We start from the raw sequence: 19986 nt of genomic DNA on the forward strand, positions 1-19986 counted from the left end.
GGTGAGGGGAGAGGCGCCGCAGCCAGCACCACCGTGGGGACCCGTTAGAGCGGAAGCGCCGCCGCCGCCGCCGCCTTCGCTGTCCCGGGCCACCAGGTTCCCGGCAGGTGGGAGGCGGGAGCCATGTCGAAGCGGCTCCGGAGCAGCGAGGTGTGCGCTGACTGCAGCGGGCCGGGTGAGTCGCACCAGCCGGGCCCGCTCCCTTCAGCTCTCCTGGCCGGGACCCCTGTCCCGGGGCCGCCCCCTCGGGCCGGGCGGGTCCCGGCTGTCGAGCTCTGCACCCTATGCCTGGGCTCGGGACGAGGAGGAACCTTGACGGCCTTGGGGCGGGACTGTCCCGGGCCTGTCAGAGCCGGAGCGGGCAGGGGGTCGCCGCCCTCCCGTCCTTGCCTTCGTTCTCGTCCCCTCTGTCCCAGGCCGGGCGGGGAAACGGCGGGGTCGGGGCCGCTTTCCCAACAGGAAGGGGCTTGGGCGATCCACAGGAAGGCCAGTTACAGAAGTGAAATGCGAGCGTCCTCCCGGCTGCGGCCCCCGGAGGCTGCAGGTGTCAGCCCCCTCCCCACAGCTAACCAGACTCCCGCTCCAGGAGGGGGCCCTGGGGCCCTGCCCGGAGTGGGCGACACTCGCCGCTTCCCTGCACTGAGACTCGCCAGAGGAGCCCCATGGATGAGTTCCCCGCTCCTGACATCTCTACTCCCACTCCACCGCGGACAATCTCCAGGATGTCGGGGTCTTGCAAATGCGACCAGCGCTTAGGAGGCAATGCTGGTTTCAAGTTCTGAGATCTGAACGAGCTGAGTTCAAACTAGATTTTGCCTCTGGGTGACCTTGGGCTAGTGACTTCATTTGGCCGAGTCTTGATTTCCTCATTTTTCCGATGAGGAGAATTGGGAGTACAGTGCTCAGGGGCAGGGAAGATTCAATGAATATTCTTAGGATCATCTCATTTAAGGCGGTTTTTTTCCTTTTTTTCTTTTTTGTACTGTGTACAGAACCTTTACAGTCCCTTAAAGCTATAGTTGAATTTCTAAATCATACATTAATTACAGTCCCTTAAAGCTATAGATGAATTTCTAAATCATACATTAATTACACCTTACAAAACAAACACACACCAGATCACGGGAAGTATAGCCATTTGTGCATTCAGGCAGTATAGGCATATGGGAGCATTGAAAGGCCGGAACCATTCCTCCTATGCATAGTTTTCAGATTTAGAGTTCAGATCCATCTTAGCGGTTGGAACTGGGTTGACAGGTCTCTATGCTGTTTTCAGTGTTTGGATTTATCTGCTTTGAATTTGAAGTTGTAAGATGGCTTCTTTGGCACAATAGCGTCCAATCAACGATCTTAACGAAATGAGCACGAGTGTTTTTGCAACTGCTTGGAACTTCATCTTGTCATATGGAAGTGGAGACTGATTTTAAATAGTATTATGATAACTCAAACCTTATGTGGTTATTGCACGGCCTGTATACTGTAAGTGGGGTTACCAGTTTCCTTTGAAGATAGGGAGACGGGTGGAGGAGTTTAAAAAGAAGTGTTTCAGAAACCAAGTTAGTGTGTTATACGAACTCCATTGTATTCTCTAGAAATGTTATTTGTTCCACTTCCTTATTTTCTTGCCTGTTTTCAGTTGAACTTTCTGTGATGTTTGATTCGCATGAATTTCGATTCAAACTTCCTGTTGAAATGCCTTTTCTTTGCTTCTCAGTGGATGGTATGGGGCAAAGGAAAACTGCATCTCCATTGCCACACTAAATACTGAACTAAATAATAAATACTGTCTTGCCCCTCTCCGGCGTTTTGTGCATTATAGAACATTTTCTCTTCCATTGTTATCTTTTTAGTTGTCTCATGCCTCATCTACAGAGACTTGAGTCACTTCCTTCCTGTTTTGAATATAATTAGGCTACCTTGAAATGTTCTGAACTTGAGCAGCTGGGAATTTGTGCTGCCTTTTCTGCAAAGCCTTAGTAAAAGAGTTACCTTTAGGGTTGGGGATCCCTTGGAGATTCTTTTTTTTTTTTTTTTTTTTTAATGTATTTATTTTTGGCTGTGTTGGGTCTTCGTTGCTGCATGAGGGCTTTCCCTAGTTGCAGTGAGTGGGGGCTACTTTTCATTGCGGTGCTCGGGCTTCTCATTGCGGTGGTTTCTCTTGAGAGGAGCACAGGCCCTAGGGGCGCGGGCTTCAGTAGTTGCGGCACATGGGCTCAGTAGTCGTGGTTCGCGGGCTCTAGAGCGCAGGCTCAGTAGTTGTGGCGCACAGGCGTAGTTGCTCCGTGGCATGTGGGATCTTCCCAGACCAGGGATCAAACCTGCGTCCCCTGCATTGACAGGTGGATTCTTAACCACTGCGCCACCAGGGAAGTGACCCTTATGAGATTCTGATGAATGCTCAGGCCTTCTTCCCAGAAAATGCACACATGCTTAACTCTTTCATACAGAATTTATGTTAAGGTTTCTCAGAGGGGTTATAGACATTTCTGAAGCCCATTGGTTGTGTTCCTAGAACCCAGGTTAAGAAGCCCTGGAATAAAACGTTCAGATAAACTGGAAGGGGTTCACCCACCCTCAGTCGTACAAACTCGATTTGGATTTTACTGTGTTTTTAACATTCTGATGTTCTCTCCATGGGATTCTGATTCACGATGTTAAGGTGATTAATATAGAGCCTTGCTTAGTGTGTGTTAAATCCTTGTTGTCTTGTTCCTGTTTAATTTCCTCCAAGAAGGTTGTGAATCCTCTGAATGATACGTGAAAAGCAAAGGTAATCTTCAAAACGAATAGTCTTTTTGTATGTGTGTCATTAGTCGTAGTACCACACTGCAAAAAGCAAAGTTGTTATGTATCTTTGCAGGGATCCTTCATCTTGGTGTTTCCAATCTTTGTTTTTTAGAATGGCTTAGTAGTACTGACAGAGTTGTACTTCATTGAATAATTTTGTTTCTGTTTTATTTCATGGCAAACATTTGACTCTGATCAAATCTTAGTATTCAATAGTTTACCTTTTTTTTTTAAGTGAATCTAGTTCATATCCTACTCTGAGTTCAACTACCTGAAAACTCCACTGAGATTTTTCACTGTAGTAAGACAGTGTTCATGTGAAACATTCGATGTTTCGTGTATTAGCAATCAAAAACTTTCTCTAGTGGCCATGAATTTCAGTGGGCTCTTGAAAATATTTGAATGGTACTTAACAAAATAATTTGGAAATATTATTATACGCAAGGAACTTCACTTACTCTTTGTATCCTCACCACCCTGAGATGTGTTGTTCTTCCCATTTGATACATGATGAGGACCCTCAGAGAAATAACTTGCCTGAGATCATTATGCAGGAAGTGGCAGAGTTGGGGTTCAAACCCTGGACTGCTTATCTCCAGAGCCAACCCTCTTAACCACTACACTCTTTGACTCCCAGTTTGTCTTTGATTGAAATCCCATAACTTTTCATTATATGGTTGGAAGGGGTTTGTATAAACTGTTAGAAATGGTAAAGATGGTGTACATGCATTTTAGAGATTTTTGTGGACATTGAAGAATTTTTAAATGTACCCCTTAAGCCAGGCAGCTTGAGCAGCACCTGTTGTCACCCCATTGTGAGTCTGATGAAATGTAGAAGGTCTGTCTTTATTTTGAGTTTCTAAATATTCAGTTTACTTTCCCAGTGTGAGTTATTCTTACTGCTTACCAAGTGTGAATTATTCCTTGTTTCAAAGGATGTCTAATGAAGCACCGTGGGACTTCACAGGAAAAGAAGTATTGTGCACACACCAAAAGTATTACTCACTTGTATTTTACATCTTTACTTCTGTGAAGCCGCTGTTTTTACAGCTTCTGTCCTTTCAGATCAGTGGCGGGATCGGACTCAACAGTTTATTTAAAATACCTAATGGATATGATAGCACATTTCCTAGCACAGGAGGTCAGGTTTCCCAGTCTGTGTTCAGAACCATAGCAGCTGAGCAGTTGTATAGTTGTGTCACTTGCAGCTTTCTGCTAAGCCCAGTGGCATGTAGATGTGTAGCAGTTGTAGGGTAGCTGTTTTTTCACCACTCACTTCACATAATTCTGTGTGGATTGTTCACTGACACAGTTATGTTATCTTGCTACTTGTGGAGATGGATTCAAAATGATTCAGGTGAATCCTCTCAATTTGCTTCTCTTACGTTGATTGAAAGAGCACACATCTGAGATGGTAGATCTCATTAGGGCATCAGACAAACTCACCAGCTTGATATGTTGACTAGCATACTAAACCAACAGAAATGTCTTGTTTTTCTGAAAAACCAAACCTCAGTCATCTTTTGCCATCTGGCGGAATAGCAACCACCTGGTATCCTTGCCACTGATTTCATTCTTCTTTCCAGATCCTTCCTGGGCATCAGTAAATAGGGGAACTTTTATATGTGACGAGTGCTGCAGTGTCCATCGGAGTCTAGGGCGCCATATCTCTCAAGTAAGGCATCTTAAACACACACCATGGCCTCCAACATTGCTTCAGGTAAAGAATAAGAATTCTGCTCATGGTTTGTAATTTAAGTTTTTAGGGCTCACTGTTTTAGCACTAAAATTATACTTCTTAAATCTTACAAAAATGTTTGACTCATAATTGAGCAGAGGTGCCATGCTTATTGATGCTGTATATAATTATTGAATTCATCATTTAAGATTTTTTTCCCTCCTAATGTAAATCTTGTCCCAAAATCTGAACTATGGGTAGACAGTCATTAGAATTTCCTGCTAATGTTTCATTCCTGACTTTCTAGAATGTCACCAGAAATTGTTTTTAAACCGTCTGTCTTTTCCACGTACCGTGATGAATGTTTCTGAAAGTGACTTCCTTAGAAACTTTTCATGAAGTTGTCCACTTTGATAGAAGCTTGGACTGGGATTCCTCAGAAATTTCTGAAACATCTGATTTAAGTTCTCTTAAAGTTCTTGTAACCTGTTAGAGACAATTAAGTTCTGTTTTGTTTGAATGCCTAACACCCTGCTAAGTGTTCAGGGGGCCCTTTGTTTTATTTGGGGGTCCATTGTCATGTCACCGGTACTTCTATTTCGGGGTACACATTCTTCGAGTTCTGTTGGAACTCAGACTTACGCATGTGTTTCGCCTTCATTTGTTTTGAGTACATATTTTACTAAATCTGTGCCAGCTGCACAACATGTCCTTAAAACTCGCCTATGTGTACCAAAGGATCAGAACGAGTGAGTGTGGATCTCTGATGTGACAATATCTTCACTAACGTAAAAAGCAGATGGGGCCACATCAGGAGTCATGCTTTGAAATGAAATTGGGAGACATGGTTTATTAGTAACTGTTGCTCAGAAGTTTCTAACAGCTCATTCTCACGTGAAAATGGATGTTTACTGCAGTCAGATTATACAGAGTACTCATGATATTATAGGATCTGAATAAAGTTCAGAGATGAGTAGTTTAAAATGCCAGATTTGACCCTAAAACAACAATTCCCAGAGTATGGCATGTGAACCACCAGTGGTACTCAAGGTAGATGTAGGTAATACTCAAATATTTATTTAAATGGTTGCCTAAAACTGTAACTAGCACATCAAATTATAGTTGCTAGTGAAAGTTTTAGAAAGTAAGTGGATTTAAAGAAAAATATTAAGAATCTTGAAAATAGTATTTGGATGCTCAGGCTTGGGAAATACTGTCCTAAAGTGTCAAAGTACTCTTTCTTCATCATCTATAAGAAAATGTAATCAAACCCATTTAAGTACTTAGCTATCCTGCTGGTCAAACCTGAATCCTGCGTACAGGTTCATCTTTCTCATTCTAAAACAGAAGATGATGAAGTGTGTGATATCCCAGTCATGCTAGTGTTTGTAATAGGGCTTTGTTTTCCCAGTTCAGTCACTGATTCCCACTGGATGTTTGCAGAAAGAAACTTAAATATGATTTTATACTGCTTGGTTTTAGATGGTTGAAACCTTGTATAATAATGGTGCTAATTCTATATGGGAGCATTGTTTGCTGGACCCTGCCTCTCTTATCAGTGGAAGACGCAAAGCTAATCCACAGGATAAAGTACAGTGAGTGAAACGTTTATAAATACTCTTATTTCTTCGTAACCCCTGGGGCCCGCTGAAAGGAGTGCAGCTGTTTTTGACCAGCCCCTACAGGGGCAGCACAGGAGGTGGTCACCCAGTTTTGCATTGACCTCTTTGCTATTAGGAATGCAGAACAAAGCCAGGCATGGGACCATCTCTTTTGCATGGTTACCCAGCACAATTCAGTGGTTTCTCCGGTTTAAGACTAAGGCTTGGTGGCTTTTGATGTAATCACATTTGAGCTTTGGCACTCAAACAGTAGACAGACCAGAAATCTCGGTTCTGGGCTCCAGTCTGCCTGATGCCTCACTTATAAGATGGGATGAAGAGCTGCTTCCTTGCAAGGTTGCTAGGTCAATTAAGAAAATTACACAGAGCAGAAAGATGCTATATAAAGCAGGTATTCTGCAGTCCTGGCCATTATAATGACTAATGTATGTTTTCAGACTTCAGGCCTGACAGCGCACTGCTGAAACTTACTTCAGTATTGTTCATTCTATTCTTGAGTGGGGGATGTGGGTCACTTCCTCTTCTTTTTACAGTCTGAAGAATGGGGAATGTCGTATCTGAACTGCAAGTGAACTGTTTTCTTTTTTGTTTTCAAACCAGTCCTAATAAAGCAGAATTCATCAGAGCAAAGTATCAGATGTTAGCATTTGTCCACCGCTTGCCCTGCCGGGATGACGATAGTGTGACTGCCAAAGATCTTAGTAAGGTGGGTCACACCTTTTAAAATCCCTAAAATTGCTGGATAAAGCAGCATATTGTCTCATTTGAAAAAAACTTAGAAAGAAAAGAAAAACAAAAGCTCCTTTCTGTACACTAAATAATTAGTAACAGCTTTTTTTGCAGTTGGTTTCTTCTTTCATCTTACTTCAAATGGCGACCATTCATGTTAGTGGAGGTATAAGGAGCAGAGGAACAAATAAGTATCCAGAAAACTATTTGTGTTTTTCAGATATGGTTCTAAAATTGTATTTCTGTAAGTTTTTGTTTGTTTAGCTTTGAAATAGGAGCCATCTCAGAGTTTGTTTCTAGGAGGGACTAGAAGGTTTGTGGGACTTCTGCAGGCTTCTAGGTTGCATGCTGAGTGGGATCTTCAGGAAGCAGGGTGTGACTCAAAGCTGTAGTACACGGGATGGTTTATTAAACTTGCAAAATGAGTAGATGGTTTTCTTTATGTGGGCCCTTACATGTTTTTGAGAGATGCCATGAAAATACATATCCTTATTTTCAAAGCACTGCTTTTGGCAAATGCTCACACAGATCATAGGCACTCATAATTCAGAATTTTAAACTTTGCATGGAAATATATATGATTGTTACTTCCATTTATTAATAAGACTTGGTATGTGTTTTTTACCACAATTTTTAAAAATAAAATTAATTAAAAAATAAGACTTGGATACAGATGTTAGTGTAGATTTCTCCATTGCTATGATAAGAGTTATTGCATTTTGGACAATTCTAGGTTAGACTTGAAGGAAGGCAGCTCATCTTCTGAATGTATAAGGGCATTTCTGTAGTGGTACAGAATTTGGTATAGCACAGGCCTATTTCCCACCCTGAAAAACTACAAGGCCAAGAATAGTGTTGTGGAGAGAGTGTGATATAAGGCAGAATCCTGTGATTTACATGGTATAGGATATGAAGCTCTAAAGCCCTAGGTTCAATAATAACAACAAATAACAACATCAACAATAATAATAGCAGCTATATTCTTTGAGCATTTCCTACATACCAGGCTCCATGCTTTGTTATATCATTGAGTCCTTATAGTAACCCTGTGAATAGGTGGCATTATTATCACCATTTTAGAGGTAAGGAAACTGAGGTTCAGATTGCTTAAAGAACTTCCTCAAGGTCACACAGCTTGAGGGGTATATGGTTTGAAATTCAGACTTCAGAGCCATGCTCAGCCACCTCTTCACACTCCCTCTCACTCAAGGTCTGGTCGTGCCCCTTAGATCATGCATTTGGGCAGGTCAGCCTTCCCAGCCCTAGTTTCCTGTCAGGAAAATGGGCCTGACCCTGCCTTAGAGCCCGGAGATGGTTGTGACCGGCAAGGGAGAGACTGCTTCATCCACCTTACTGAGCTAAATAAAGATGATGTAGTACTACTATAATGTGTATTAAAATAGTCCTCCAGCTGCTCTGCTACGTCATTCTTTACATTTTTAACAAATATTCTTTCTTGTGTGTGTATTTTTCAGCAACTCCATTCAAGCGTGAGAACAGGGAATCTTGAAACCTGTTTGAGGCTATTATCTTTAGGAGCACAAGCCAACTTTTTTCACCCTGTAAGAAAGAATGAATTGATTCAGATATTAAATTGAAACTAAATGGGTTGCATTCGTGTAGCCTTTCGTTTATTTAATTTTGCTTCTTTTTGTATACTTTTTATTAATGATTCTTAGGAGAAAGGAAACACCCCACTCCATGTTGCCTCCAAAGCAGGGCAGATTTTACAGGCGGAATTATTGGCAGTATATGGAGCAGACCCAGGCACACAAGACGCGAGTGGGAAAACTCCTGTTGATTATGCAAGGTAAGAGACTAGATTCTTGTCACCTCTCTCTGGGATTATTTCTGTTGTGTATAATTCATTGTTAAGTGGCTAAATTGTGTATGATTAACATTTAACCCCTTCAGAGGTTTGCATTTATTATTTTGCAGATGAAGGTATTTCAAACGCATATGATCTTAGAGCCAGCTAAAGTCAGGGAGGGTAGAACCGTTAACCTTGTGCTTAGCTTCCAGTCTTTCATTTCTTTTTATCCTTTAAACGCAGTGGTATTTGAGCCATAGTTGGAGTACAATTCAAATATGAAGAATTGCAGAACCCACTCCTCAGTTTTTTAATAGTTTTAGTCATTGCTTGAACTTAGAAACAAATCTTTATGGATAGATACGTGGTTAAACAAATATAGTAAAATGTTCATTGCAGGATTTAGGTAGTGGACATCTGGGTGCTTGCTATAAAATTCTTTAACTTTTTCTTTGTTTCAAAATTTTGGCTGTCAAGTGCTGGAAAATAAATAAATACATACATAGATTAGGCTTGAATATCATTTAAATGATAGAAGATGGATCATCTTTCCTTTTTCCAAATTAACTTTATGAACTGCAAAGAATTATACTCTGCAGAGGATAAAATGACAAATGACAACTTGAAAATGACAAGTGAAATGAACTCTGCCCTCCTAGAATTTACTCTCTCAGGGAGGAAAGGGTTCCTAAATGCATGTAAGAGTTAAATGAGGCAAGATAATGTAGAACTCATTACCAAAATGGATACATATATAGGATTTCTTTACTGTGGCCCAAATCATTAAGAAATGTCTTTAGTTGGTCTTTGAAGAGTGGGTTGGATTTGGGTGTGTGAAGAGGAGCTAAGGTGTTCCAAGTGAGAAGAAGGGCATGGGTCAAGTTCAGGAGGGAGGGATGGACAGGGCATGTTCGGCACAGCAGGAGACCTAATTGGATAGAGCAGAGTGTGTCTGGGAATAAGAGCTTAGGTACTGAGGAATACAGTATTTCATCAGGTCTAACACTCCACTGTTTATATGGGTCATCATTATTTCATATACCATTAAAAAGGAAAAGACTCAACCAATTAAATGATGATGTACTATCAACTGTAGGATACTTCCTGATTTCACAGATGTTAAAAAATGAGAAAAAAAGATGTGCATCACAGAAATCAAAGATGTGTGGATAGATTGGAGAATATTTGTAGTGCCTTGTATGTGGGAAGAGAAACTGGCAGAAATTAGACTTCATCTTTTAAGGGGAACAGAGCCCTCAGTAAATGATACTTATCACTTACCTTGGAATTTCCTCTTGTACCTTGCACATAAGAGTCTCTCAGGGTAATGATTTATTTATATGCCTTGTTACTTAAAGGATTTCAAGCAGCTTAAATATTTGTTTCAAAGGCAAAATTAATATTTTCTGTGATGGAAATTAAAGACAAGGAGGTGTGAGCTATGCATTAGGTTGGTCTGTCTCTCCCTGAATCAAAGACCTTGAAGTGGTTACTGAACTCTAATCCAGAAGTCAGGCTGGCTGCATGAGAAGCATCTAAGGGAAGGACCTTTTTCAAAATATTAATGTCCACACTGCTCCCGTCTTTATTGATTCAGAATTTCCAAGGGTGGGTCCTGGACATCTGTATATTTTTTTAAGCATGCTCGTTAATTTTTGAGAACCTCTACCCTTGACCATTTATTAATTTTATTTTCTACCTCATGAGATGAAGTTATTCTTTGTCCCTCTCATAAGTCCTTGAATTCCTTATTAAGTACTCTGTCTTATAAATTAATAAAGGAAAGGCGATAGTTGAGATTGTGAAAACAGTTTTTATAAAGGTGGGAATCGAAGTAGACCTTGACAGTTTACTTCACACAAAAAGGTTGATTATTCTAAAAAGTCACGTTTGATAAATGACTCAGGTATCTCGGGGGACGTCTCTGTACTTTTCTATTCTAGCTCCAGTGGCCAGCGAGCAATATAAATGGTACTTTGTTTTCTCTTGGTAGGCAAGGAGGGCACCATGAGCTGGCAGAACGCCTTGTAGAAATACAGTATGAGCTGACTGACAGACTAGCCTTCTATCTGTGTGGCAGGAAACCAGGTGAGTTGGAAGGACAGCAGCCTCTCCACACCTCCAGCCAGTCAGTCTCTGGAAAAACAAATTGGGACACTATTATTTATGATCTCTGCTTTAACGTATCCTTGAGAAAATTGCAAATAAGGATTTCTATTTGCAATGATAACTACAGCATTTTTTTGTTATATGTGAAATATGTAACATCGGTCAAATCTTGAATTTTAGTTTTTAAAATTTTAGCTGTACAGTAGTGACTATTTCAGGAATCAAAGAGCATAATTGAACCCAAACTGAACGTGCACCACGGTTCTTGTGATTAATGGGAGTAGGAATGGAAGAGCAAAGGATTAACTTTTGTGGTAATTTGCAGAATTCTGCTATCTAAGGAATGGGAAAAAGTAAAAAAGTGAACTTTACCATTAACCAGCTTTGCTCATGAGGTAGATCTGGGGTCAGCAAACCGTGGTCCATGGGCCAGATAAGCCTATCACCTGTTTTTTTTTCAAATAAAGTTTTATTGCAAGATAGCCCTGCCCATTCATTTATATATTATCTACAGCTACTTTCACACAATAGCAGCAGAGTTGAGTAGGTTGAGTAGTTGCAACAGAGACCGTACGGCCACAAAGCCCAAAATATTTACAATCTGGCCCTTTGCAGAAAGAGTTTGCCAACCCTTAATATAGAATATCCACATACATGTATACAGTGGTTCTCCACCCTGTTTGTACAACTGAGTTAAGAGCCCTTGGTGTGGTTCCAGTTCCCAGTGAGATGGAATAAGCACACCCCCACCCCATCTCTCCTGCTGAACACAATTACAAACTCTGGACCAAATACATGGAGTAACTATCTGAGGACTGTAACAGGTAGATTAGGGAGCTCAAAGTACCATCAAACTGGTGGTGTGTCCCCTTTATTTTGCTTCTGATATGGCATCCAGGACAGCCTGAAACCTGGAACTGCATAGCAGGTGCAAAGAAGCCTTCTCTGTGTGGTCTGAGGAGCAGGAAATGGGATTCCTACGGGACAGAGAATAGGGGAATTCCCCTGGGTTTTTCTCTCTTCCTTTTTTCCCCACCCTCGTCCCTAGGCAATCCTATGGCTTCAGTAGTGGCAACAGCAGTGACAGCACAGGTGCCTAAATCTCTGACCAAGAGCCTGAAGGGAATCCTGATTGCTTTTGTTTTTCTCTTTATTCTCTCACCACGTGGCCCCGGAGACAGAACCTCACCTGGTCAGGTGCCTGCTAGAACAAAATATTAACATTCTCCATAGAGTTTAAGGAAGATTCAGAGTCTCCACAGCGTAATATGCAAAATGTCAGGGATACCACCCATAATTACTCCACATATGAAGAACCAGGAAAATCCCAAAGACTTGCATGGGAAAAGGTAGTTAACAGATGCCAACCCTCTAGATGACTCAGATGTTGGAATTATCAGATAAAGATTTTAAAACAGATAGTAACATCATGCTCTAAGCAGTAAGTGTGAACATTCTTGAAACAAATCTAATATAGATAGTCTCCGCAGAGAAATAGAAGATATAGAAAAGAACAGAACAGAAATGTTAGAATTAAAAAATCCAATAACTAAAATTTTAAAACTCACTGGTTGGGCTTAATAGCAGATGGAGATGGCAAAGAAAAGAGTGCATTGAAAATAGATCACTAGCAATAATTCAGTTTGAGCAACAGAGAGAAAAAAGAGTAGGAGGAAAAGAAACCGAGCGGAGCCTTAGGGACCTGTGGGACAAAATCAAAACATTTGTATCATCACACTCCCAGAAAGAGATCATAAAGAATGTGATGCAGAAAAAAATACTTGAAGAAATATTGGCTAAAAACTCTAAATTTGGCAAAAGACATAAGCTTACAATTCAAGAGTCTCTGAGAACTCCAAAGAGGATAAACTCAAAAGAAATCATCACTCAGACACATCAAAATCAAACTGCTAAAAACCGAAGAAAGAAAATGTCTTGAAAGCAGCCAAGGAAAAAAATGACATACCATACAAAGGAACAATTATTTGTATGATTGTGGATTTCTCATCAGAAACCATGGAGATGAAAAGGAAGTAGAACAATTTTTTTTTTTTTTTTTGACCACACCACGGGGCATGCGGAACTTCCCCGACCAGGGATCAAACATGCGCCCCCTGCAGTGGAAGTGGGAGTCTTAAGCACTGGACCACTAGGGAAGCCCCAGTAGAACAATATTTTTTAAGTGCTGAAAGAAAAGACTGTCAACCTAGAACTCCATTTCCAGTGAAAGTAACCTTCAGGAATTAAGAAAAAATAAAGACTTTTTATTTTATAAATTTATTTTATTTATATTTTTTATTTTTGGCTGCATTGGGTCTTTGTTGCTGCACGCGGGCTTTTCCGTAGTTGCGGCGAGCAGGGGCTATTCTTTGTTGTGGTGTGCGGACTTCTCGTTGTAGTGACTCCTCTTGTTGCAGAGCACAGGCTCTAGGTGCACAGGCTTCAGTAGTTGTGGCACACGGGCTCAGTAGTTGTGGCTCGTGGGCTCTAGAGCATAGGCTCAGTAGTTGTGGCACACGGGCTTAGTTGTTCCATGGCATGTGGGATCTTCCCAGGCCAGAGCTCGAACCTGTGTCCCCTGCATTGGCAGGCGGATTCTTAACCACTGTGCTACCGGGAAAGTCCCGAAAAAATAAAGACTTTTTTTTTTTTTTTTTTTTTTTTTTTTTTTTGGACATCAGCTCAGCTTTTATTTATTTGTCTTTGGCTATGTTGGGTCTTAATTTCTGCGTGAGGGCTTTCTCTAGTTGCGGCAAGTGGGGGCCACTTTTTTTTTTTTTTTTTTTTTTTTTTTTTGGACATCAGCTCAGCTTTTATTTATTTGTCTTTGGCTATGTTGGGTCTTAATTTCTGCGTGAGGGCTTTCTCTAGTTGCGGCAAGTGGGGGCCACTCTTCATCCCGGTGTGCGGGCCTCTCACTATCGCGGCCTCTCTTGTTGCGTAGCACAGGCTCCAGACGCGCAGGCTCAGTAGTTGTGTCTCACGGGCCTAGTTGCTCCACGGCATGTGGCATCCTCCCAGACCAGGGCTCGAACCCATGTCCCCTGCATTGGCAGGCAGACTCTCAACCACTGCGCCACCAGGAAAGCCCCTAAAGACATTTTAAGATGAAAGAAAATAAGAGAATTAGTTGCTCTAACAGAAATACTAAAGGAAGTTTTTTGGGTGGAAGGGAATTGATACCAGAGGGAATCTTGGAACTTCAGAAATGAAAGAAGAACAGAAATGATAAGTATCTGGATAAATACAATAGGCTGTGTTTTCTTCTTAAGTTTTCTAAAATATGTATGACAGTTTAAAGCAAAAGTTATAGTATTGTATGGTGGGGTTTTCAGCATATGTCAGCGTAATGCATTTGACAATTATAACATAAAAGGGAGAGGGTAAAAGAAATATGGAGGTAAATTTTTGCATTCTTCTTAAAATGGTAAAATACTGTTTCTAAGTAGACTGTAAAAACTTATGTATATTTTAATCCCTAGCACTGAAAAAAGACTATACAGTGATATATGGTCAGAAACTCTAGAGGTAAATTAAAATGGAATGTTAAAAATTACCCAAATAATCAAAAGATGTTTTGATTCAAAATATTCAAAAAAAGAGAGGAAAGGGGAGAGAGAGCAACAAAAAACTGAGGTCCAGGGCTTCCCTGGTGACGCAGTGGTTGAGAATCCGCCTGCCGATGCAGGGGACACGGGTTCGTGTCCCGGTCCAGGAAGATCCCACATGCCGCGGAGCGGCTGGGCCTGTGAGCCATGGCCGCTGAGCCTGTGCGTCCGGAGCCTGTGCTCCGCAACGGGAGAGGCCACGGCAGTGAGAGGCCCGCGTACCGCAAGAAAACAAAACAAAAAAAAAAACAACCAAAAAAAACTGAGGTCCAAATAGAAACTAAATAATAAATCATAGACTTAAATCCAAATGTAACAATAATTACATTAAATGTTAATGATCTAAACACACCAATTAAAAGCAGAGATTATCAGAATGGATTAAAAAAAAGAAAACAAGCCCTAACTGTATGCTGTGTCCAAGAAACCCACTTTAAATATAATGGTATAGGTAAGTTAAAAAGCAAAAAGAGGTAAAAAGGTATACCATGCCAACACTAAGTAAAAGAAAGCTAGAGTGGCTATATTAATATCAAACAAAGTAGACTTCAGAGCAAAGAAAATTAGCAGGGATAGAGGGGGACACAACATGATAAAAGGGTCAACTCACTAAAAAAACATAACAATTCTAAATGTGTACACACCCAGCAATAGAGCTGCAAAATATAGGAAGCAGACTTTGATAGAACTGAAAGGAGAAAAGGTCAAATCCACAGTTATTGTTGGAGACTCAACAGTCTTCATTTAGTTAATAGATAGAACTAGAGGTAGAAAATCAGCCAGGATATTGAACTGAAACCATCAACCAACTGCATCTCGTTGACATTTATAGCATTCTGTACCTAAAAACATCAGAACATATGTTCCTTTCAAGTACACAGTCAAACATTCCAAGATAGACCATATTCTGGGTCATAAAACACACCTTAGCAAATCCAAAAGAATTAAAATCCTACAAAGTATATTCTCTGACCATAATGGAGTTAAGCTAGAAGTAAATAATCAAAATATAATTGGAAAATACCCAAATGCTTGGAAATTAAACAGCATACTTCTAAATAATCCATGGGTCTAAGAGGAAGTCTTAAGGGAAATTAGAAAATATTTTCAGATGAACAAAAATGAAAAGACAGCAAATCAAAATTTGTGGGATGCAGCTAAAGCAAAGCTTACAGGTAATTTTATAGCATTAAATTATTATGTTAGAAAAGAAGAAAGGTCTCAAATCCTAATCTAAGTTTCCCAACCCTCAAGAAACTAGAAGAAGATGAGCAAAATAAACCCAAAGCAAGCAGAAGTTAAGAAATAATAAAGAGTAGAAATCAATGAAATTGAGAAAGGAAAACAGTAGAGAGAAATCAATGAAACCAAAAGCTGATTCTTTGTAGAGATTAATGAAATTGGTAAATGGCTAGACATACTGACAAAGAAAAAAGGAAAGAATACACATAGGAAGATATCGCTAAAAACCCCACAGACATTAAAGGGTAATGCAAAATATTACAAATAACTGTACATATAAATTAGACAACTTAGATAAAATGAACCAATTCTTTGAAAGCCACAAACTACCAACACCTATCCAAGAAGAAAGAGATAATGTAAATATATAATCCTACATTTTAAAGAACTTGAATTTGTACTTAAAAACATTCCATTAAAGAAAACCCTAGCCCAGATGATGGCACTGGTAAATACTGTGAACCAGCTGAAGTGGTATTGCCATACAGCAATACAATCAGTGTGGCTTATGACTCACATGGCTTGCTAGCTTTGCAGTTAAAATTCTTAACAGATATTTTTAAGTGTTTGGAATTCACATTTCAAGTTTTGCACATAAAATGAGACTATCCTACCAAACATTCAAAGAAGAAATAACATCCGTTTTATGTGATTTTTTTTTAGAAAATAAAAAGGTAGGGGGGACTTGAGGACATGGGGAGGGCGAAGGGTAAGCTGGGACGAAGTGAGAGAGAGGCATGGACATATATACACTACCAAATGTAAAATAGATAGCTAGTAGGAAGCAGCCACGTAGCACAGGGAGATCAGCTCAGTGCTTTGTGACCACCTAGAAGGGTGGGATAGGGAGGGTGGGAGGGAGACACAAGAGGGAGGAGATACGGGGATATATGTATATGTATAACTGGTTCACTTTGTTATAAAGTAGAAACTAATGCACCATTGTAAAGCAATTATACTCCAATAAAGATGTTTAAAAAAAAAAACAGTAAAAAAAAAAAAAAAAGTGGGAGGAAATGCTTCTCAAGTCATTTTATGAGGCCAGCATTACCCTAATACCAAACCCAGCAAAGATGGCACCAAAAAATATCCCTCACTAACAGGGACACCAAAATTCTCAACAAATTATAAGCAGATTGAATCCAACAATATGTAAAAAGGAAAATGTAATATACCAAGTGGGGTTTCCAGGTATATGACTGATATTTGAAAATATTTGAAAATCAGTTAATATGATTCATCACATTAACAGACTAAAAAAAGAAAACTGTATAATCTTACCTGTTGATGCAGAAAAAGCATTTAATAAAATTCAGCATCCCTTCATGATTAAAGAAAAAAGAAAAACCTTAGCAAACTAGGAATAGAAGGGACTTCCTTAATCCAAGAAAGAGTATCTATTGAAAAGCCACAGCTAACATCATCCTTAATGATGAGAGATTGAATGCTTTTGCTTGAAAATCAGAAACAAGGCTAGGATGTCCACTGTCACCACTTCTATTCAACATTGCACTGGAAATCCTAACCAGTGCCATAAGGCAAGAAAAACAAATAAAAGGCACACTGATTAAAAAGGAAGAAATACAACTGCCTGTATTCATAATGAAATGATTTCCATGTAGAAAATCCCAAGGAATCTATAATAAAGTTTCTAGAACTAATGAATGAGTTTAGCAAGGCTGCAGAGTGCAAGATGAAGAACCAAAAATCAATCATATTTCTGTAGACTAACAGTGGACAATTAGAACCTGAAACTAGAAAAATAATAACATTTATAATAGCTCCAAAGTAAATACTTAGGTATAAATCTAACAAAATATATGTGGAATCTATATGCTAAAAATTACAAAATGCTGATGAAGGAAATCAAGGAAAGCCTGAAAAAGGGTTTCTACTATGTTTATGGATTGAAATACTCAATGTAGTTAACATGTCAATTCTCCACAAATTAATTTGTAAATTTAATGCAATTAAAGGATTTGCTTATTTGACATGGACATCCTGGTTCTAAATTTTACATGGAAAAACAAAGGAACTAGAATAGACAAGACAGTTTTGCAAAAGAACAGTAGTAACATGGGAGGAATCACACCACCCAATTTGAAGACTTGCTGTAAAGCTCTGCCGTACTCAAGACAGTGGTTATGGTGAAGAGGTGGACATACAGGTGAATTAAACTGTATAGAGAATCCAGAAATAAACCCACACAAATACGTTCAATTGACTTTTGACAAAAGTTGCAAAGGCAATTCAGTGGAGGAAGGACAGTACAATATATGGTGTTGGAACAACTGAATATCCATGTGCAGAAAAATGAACTTCAACCTAAACCTCACACCTTGTATAAAAACTAACTGAGGCGACTTCCCTGATGGTCCAGTGGTAAAGAATCCGCCTTCCAATGCCGGGGACGTGGATTCGGTCCCTGGTCAGGAAACTAGGTTCCTACATGCCAGCGGCAGCTAAGCCCACACGCCACAACTACTGAGCTCGCATGCCTCAACTAGAGAGCTTGCGTGCCGCAAACTACCGAGCCCACATGTTCTGGAACCCGCATGCCACAACTACAGGGCCCACGTGCCCTGGAGCCTGTGTGCCACAACTAGAGAAGAGAAAACCCGCACGCCACAACTAGAGAGAAGCCCACGTGCTGCAACAAAAGATCCCGCATGCCTTAACAAAGATCCTGCATGCCGCAACTAAGACTCGATGCAGCCAATAAATAAATAAATAAATAAAATATTTTTTAAAAAACTAACTGAAAATGGATCATAGATCTAAATGTAAAACGTAAAACTTTAAAACTTCTAGAAGAAAACATAGGAGAAAATCTTAGTGGTCTTAGATTATATAAAGTACTTAAATGTAACACCAAAAGCACAATCCGTAGAAGAAAATATTGATAAGCTGGCCTTTGTCAAAATTTTAAGCTTTTGCTCTGCAAAAACTATAGTTAAGAAAATGAAAAGACAAGCCACAGACTGGGAGAAAATATTTGGAAATCACATATCCAACAAAGGACTTGGATCCAGAATATTTATACTTAAATACTTAAAACTTTACAGTAAGAAAAGAAACAACCCAATAAAATCTGGGCCAATGTAATATACAAATGGCAGATACATGAAGAGAGAAGTTCTTTAGCCATTAGGGAAATACAAATTAAAACCCAGTGAGATACCACTAAGTACCTATTAGAATGACTGAAATAAAACACAAAAAACCAACACAAGCGCTGGGGAAGATGTGGAACAATGGTAACTCTCATACGTTGCAGTTAGAAAAATGATAGAGCTACCCTGGAAAAAAGTCTGTCAGTTTCTTACCAAGTTAAACATGCATTTACCTATAATCCAGAAGTCCTAGGTATTTACGCAAGAGAAGTAAAGACATGTTTACACAAAAACCTGTATGTGAATGCTCATAGTGGCTTTACTCATTGACACATGATCAGTGTCCTCCACAAGCTTGATTAGGACTCAGTCAGCATTATAGGAGACAGAGCCCGTGCCTGGACCTGCCCAGACCTCCTGGGCAGGCCCTGACTGTTTTATGCTAATTGATTAATTTGAAGGTAGCCACTAAAGCTCAAGGAAGCCCCACCATCCCACATGGGAGAGCAGATGGAAGCCTGCTCCAAGCTACTTCAGCTCCCTAAATGTCCTTTCCATGGCTGAAGATCATTATTTATACTGGGGACAAACAGCGTAAGGATTAGGGTGAGCGTAGGCTTTCCACTTAATGACGTTGGGACCTTTGTACCAGAAGAAAATGAGGAAATGATCCTTGCTACTGGCCAGATTTTGGGAAGTTGTAGTCAATCTGGCAACTTTCGTTTCTCCTACATAGTTCGTAATTATGGGAAGGTACTAATTGCAAAACGTAAATTGAGAAAATAATGATGGTATTCCTTTACGGATCTTATCAGTATTTACATGAACAAAACTTTGACTTGGTTTCTGTTTCAGATCACAAAAATGGACAGCACTTTATAATACCTCAAATGGCAGACAGGTAAGGCCATTGAAATACCAATCAATATTATCTGTCACTAGTATTTCCTTGGTTGTATAGTGTTTAAGTGTATTATATTTTGTGTTTAACAAAGCCCATACATTTTTCTCTTTTATGGCTATGCAATTTGGAAATAAGATGGCTGTAAGTAAACCACCATATAAAACTTAAGTTTGAAAAAGCACAAGTAAGAAATTTGCTAATAAAATTGGAGTTAGAGATACTGTCACAATTTTAGCTAGTTGTGACAGAATATTGTGTCTCTGGATATATCGCAGAATATTTCTGTGTTATAAGAGAGTGTAGCCTTTGTCTATGACAGGGATCAGCAAATTTTGTTGTTGTTAAGGGCTAGATAGTAAATATTTTAGGCTTTTGGGGCCATAC

The 19986-nt window shown here is 39.8% G+C and overlaps 1 protein-coding gene across 6 annotated transcripts in view; it reads left to right on the forward strand.

The window, feature by feature from the left end:
- Positions 1–19986, forward strand: part of GIT2 (GIT ArfGAP 2) — a 48931-nt gene continuing 28945 nt past the window's right edge. For all 6 annotated transcript variants that reach the window (XM_024120477.3, XM_024120479.3, XM_024120478.3 and 3 more), the window contains exons 1-8: positions 1–175; positions 4374–4507; positions 5948–6060; positions 6688–6793; positions 8292–8378; positions 8496–8626; positions 10620–10714; positions 19554–19599. In XM_024120477.3, the coding sequence (XP_023976245.1) occupies positions 124–175; positions 4374–4507; positions 5948–6060; positions 6688–6793; positions 8292–8378; positions 8496–8626; positions 10620–10714; positions 19554–19599 (764 nt within the window). In that variant the 5' untranslated portion in view covers positions 1–123. The remainder of the gene's footprint in view (positions 176–4373; positions 4508–5947; positions 6061–6687; positions 6794–8291; positions 8379–8495; positions 8627–10619; positions 10715–19553; positions 19600–19986) is intronic.

This window comes from Physeter macrocephalus, chromosome 19 (assembly GCF_002837175.3).
Source record: "Physeter macrocephalus isolate SW-GA chromosome 19, ASM283717v5, whole genome shotgun sequence".
Taxonomy (NCBI): domain Eukaryota; kingdom Metazoa; phylum Chordata; class Mammalia; order Artiodactyla; family Physeteridae; genus Physeter; species Physeter macrocephalus.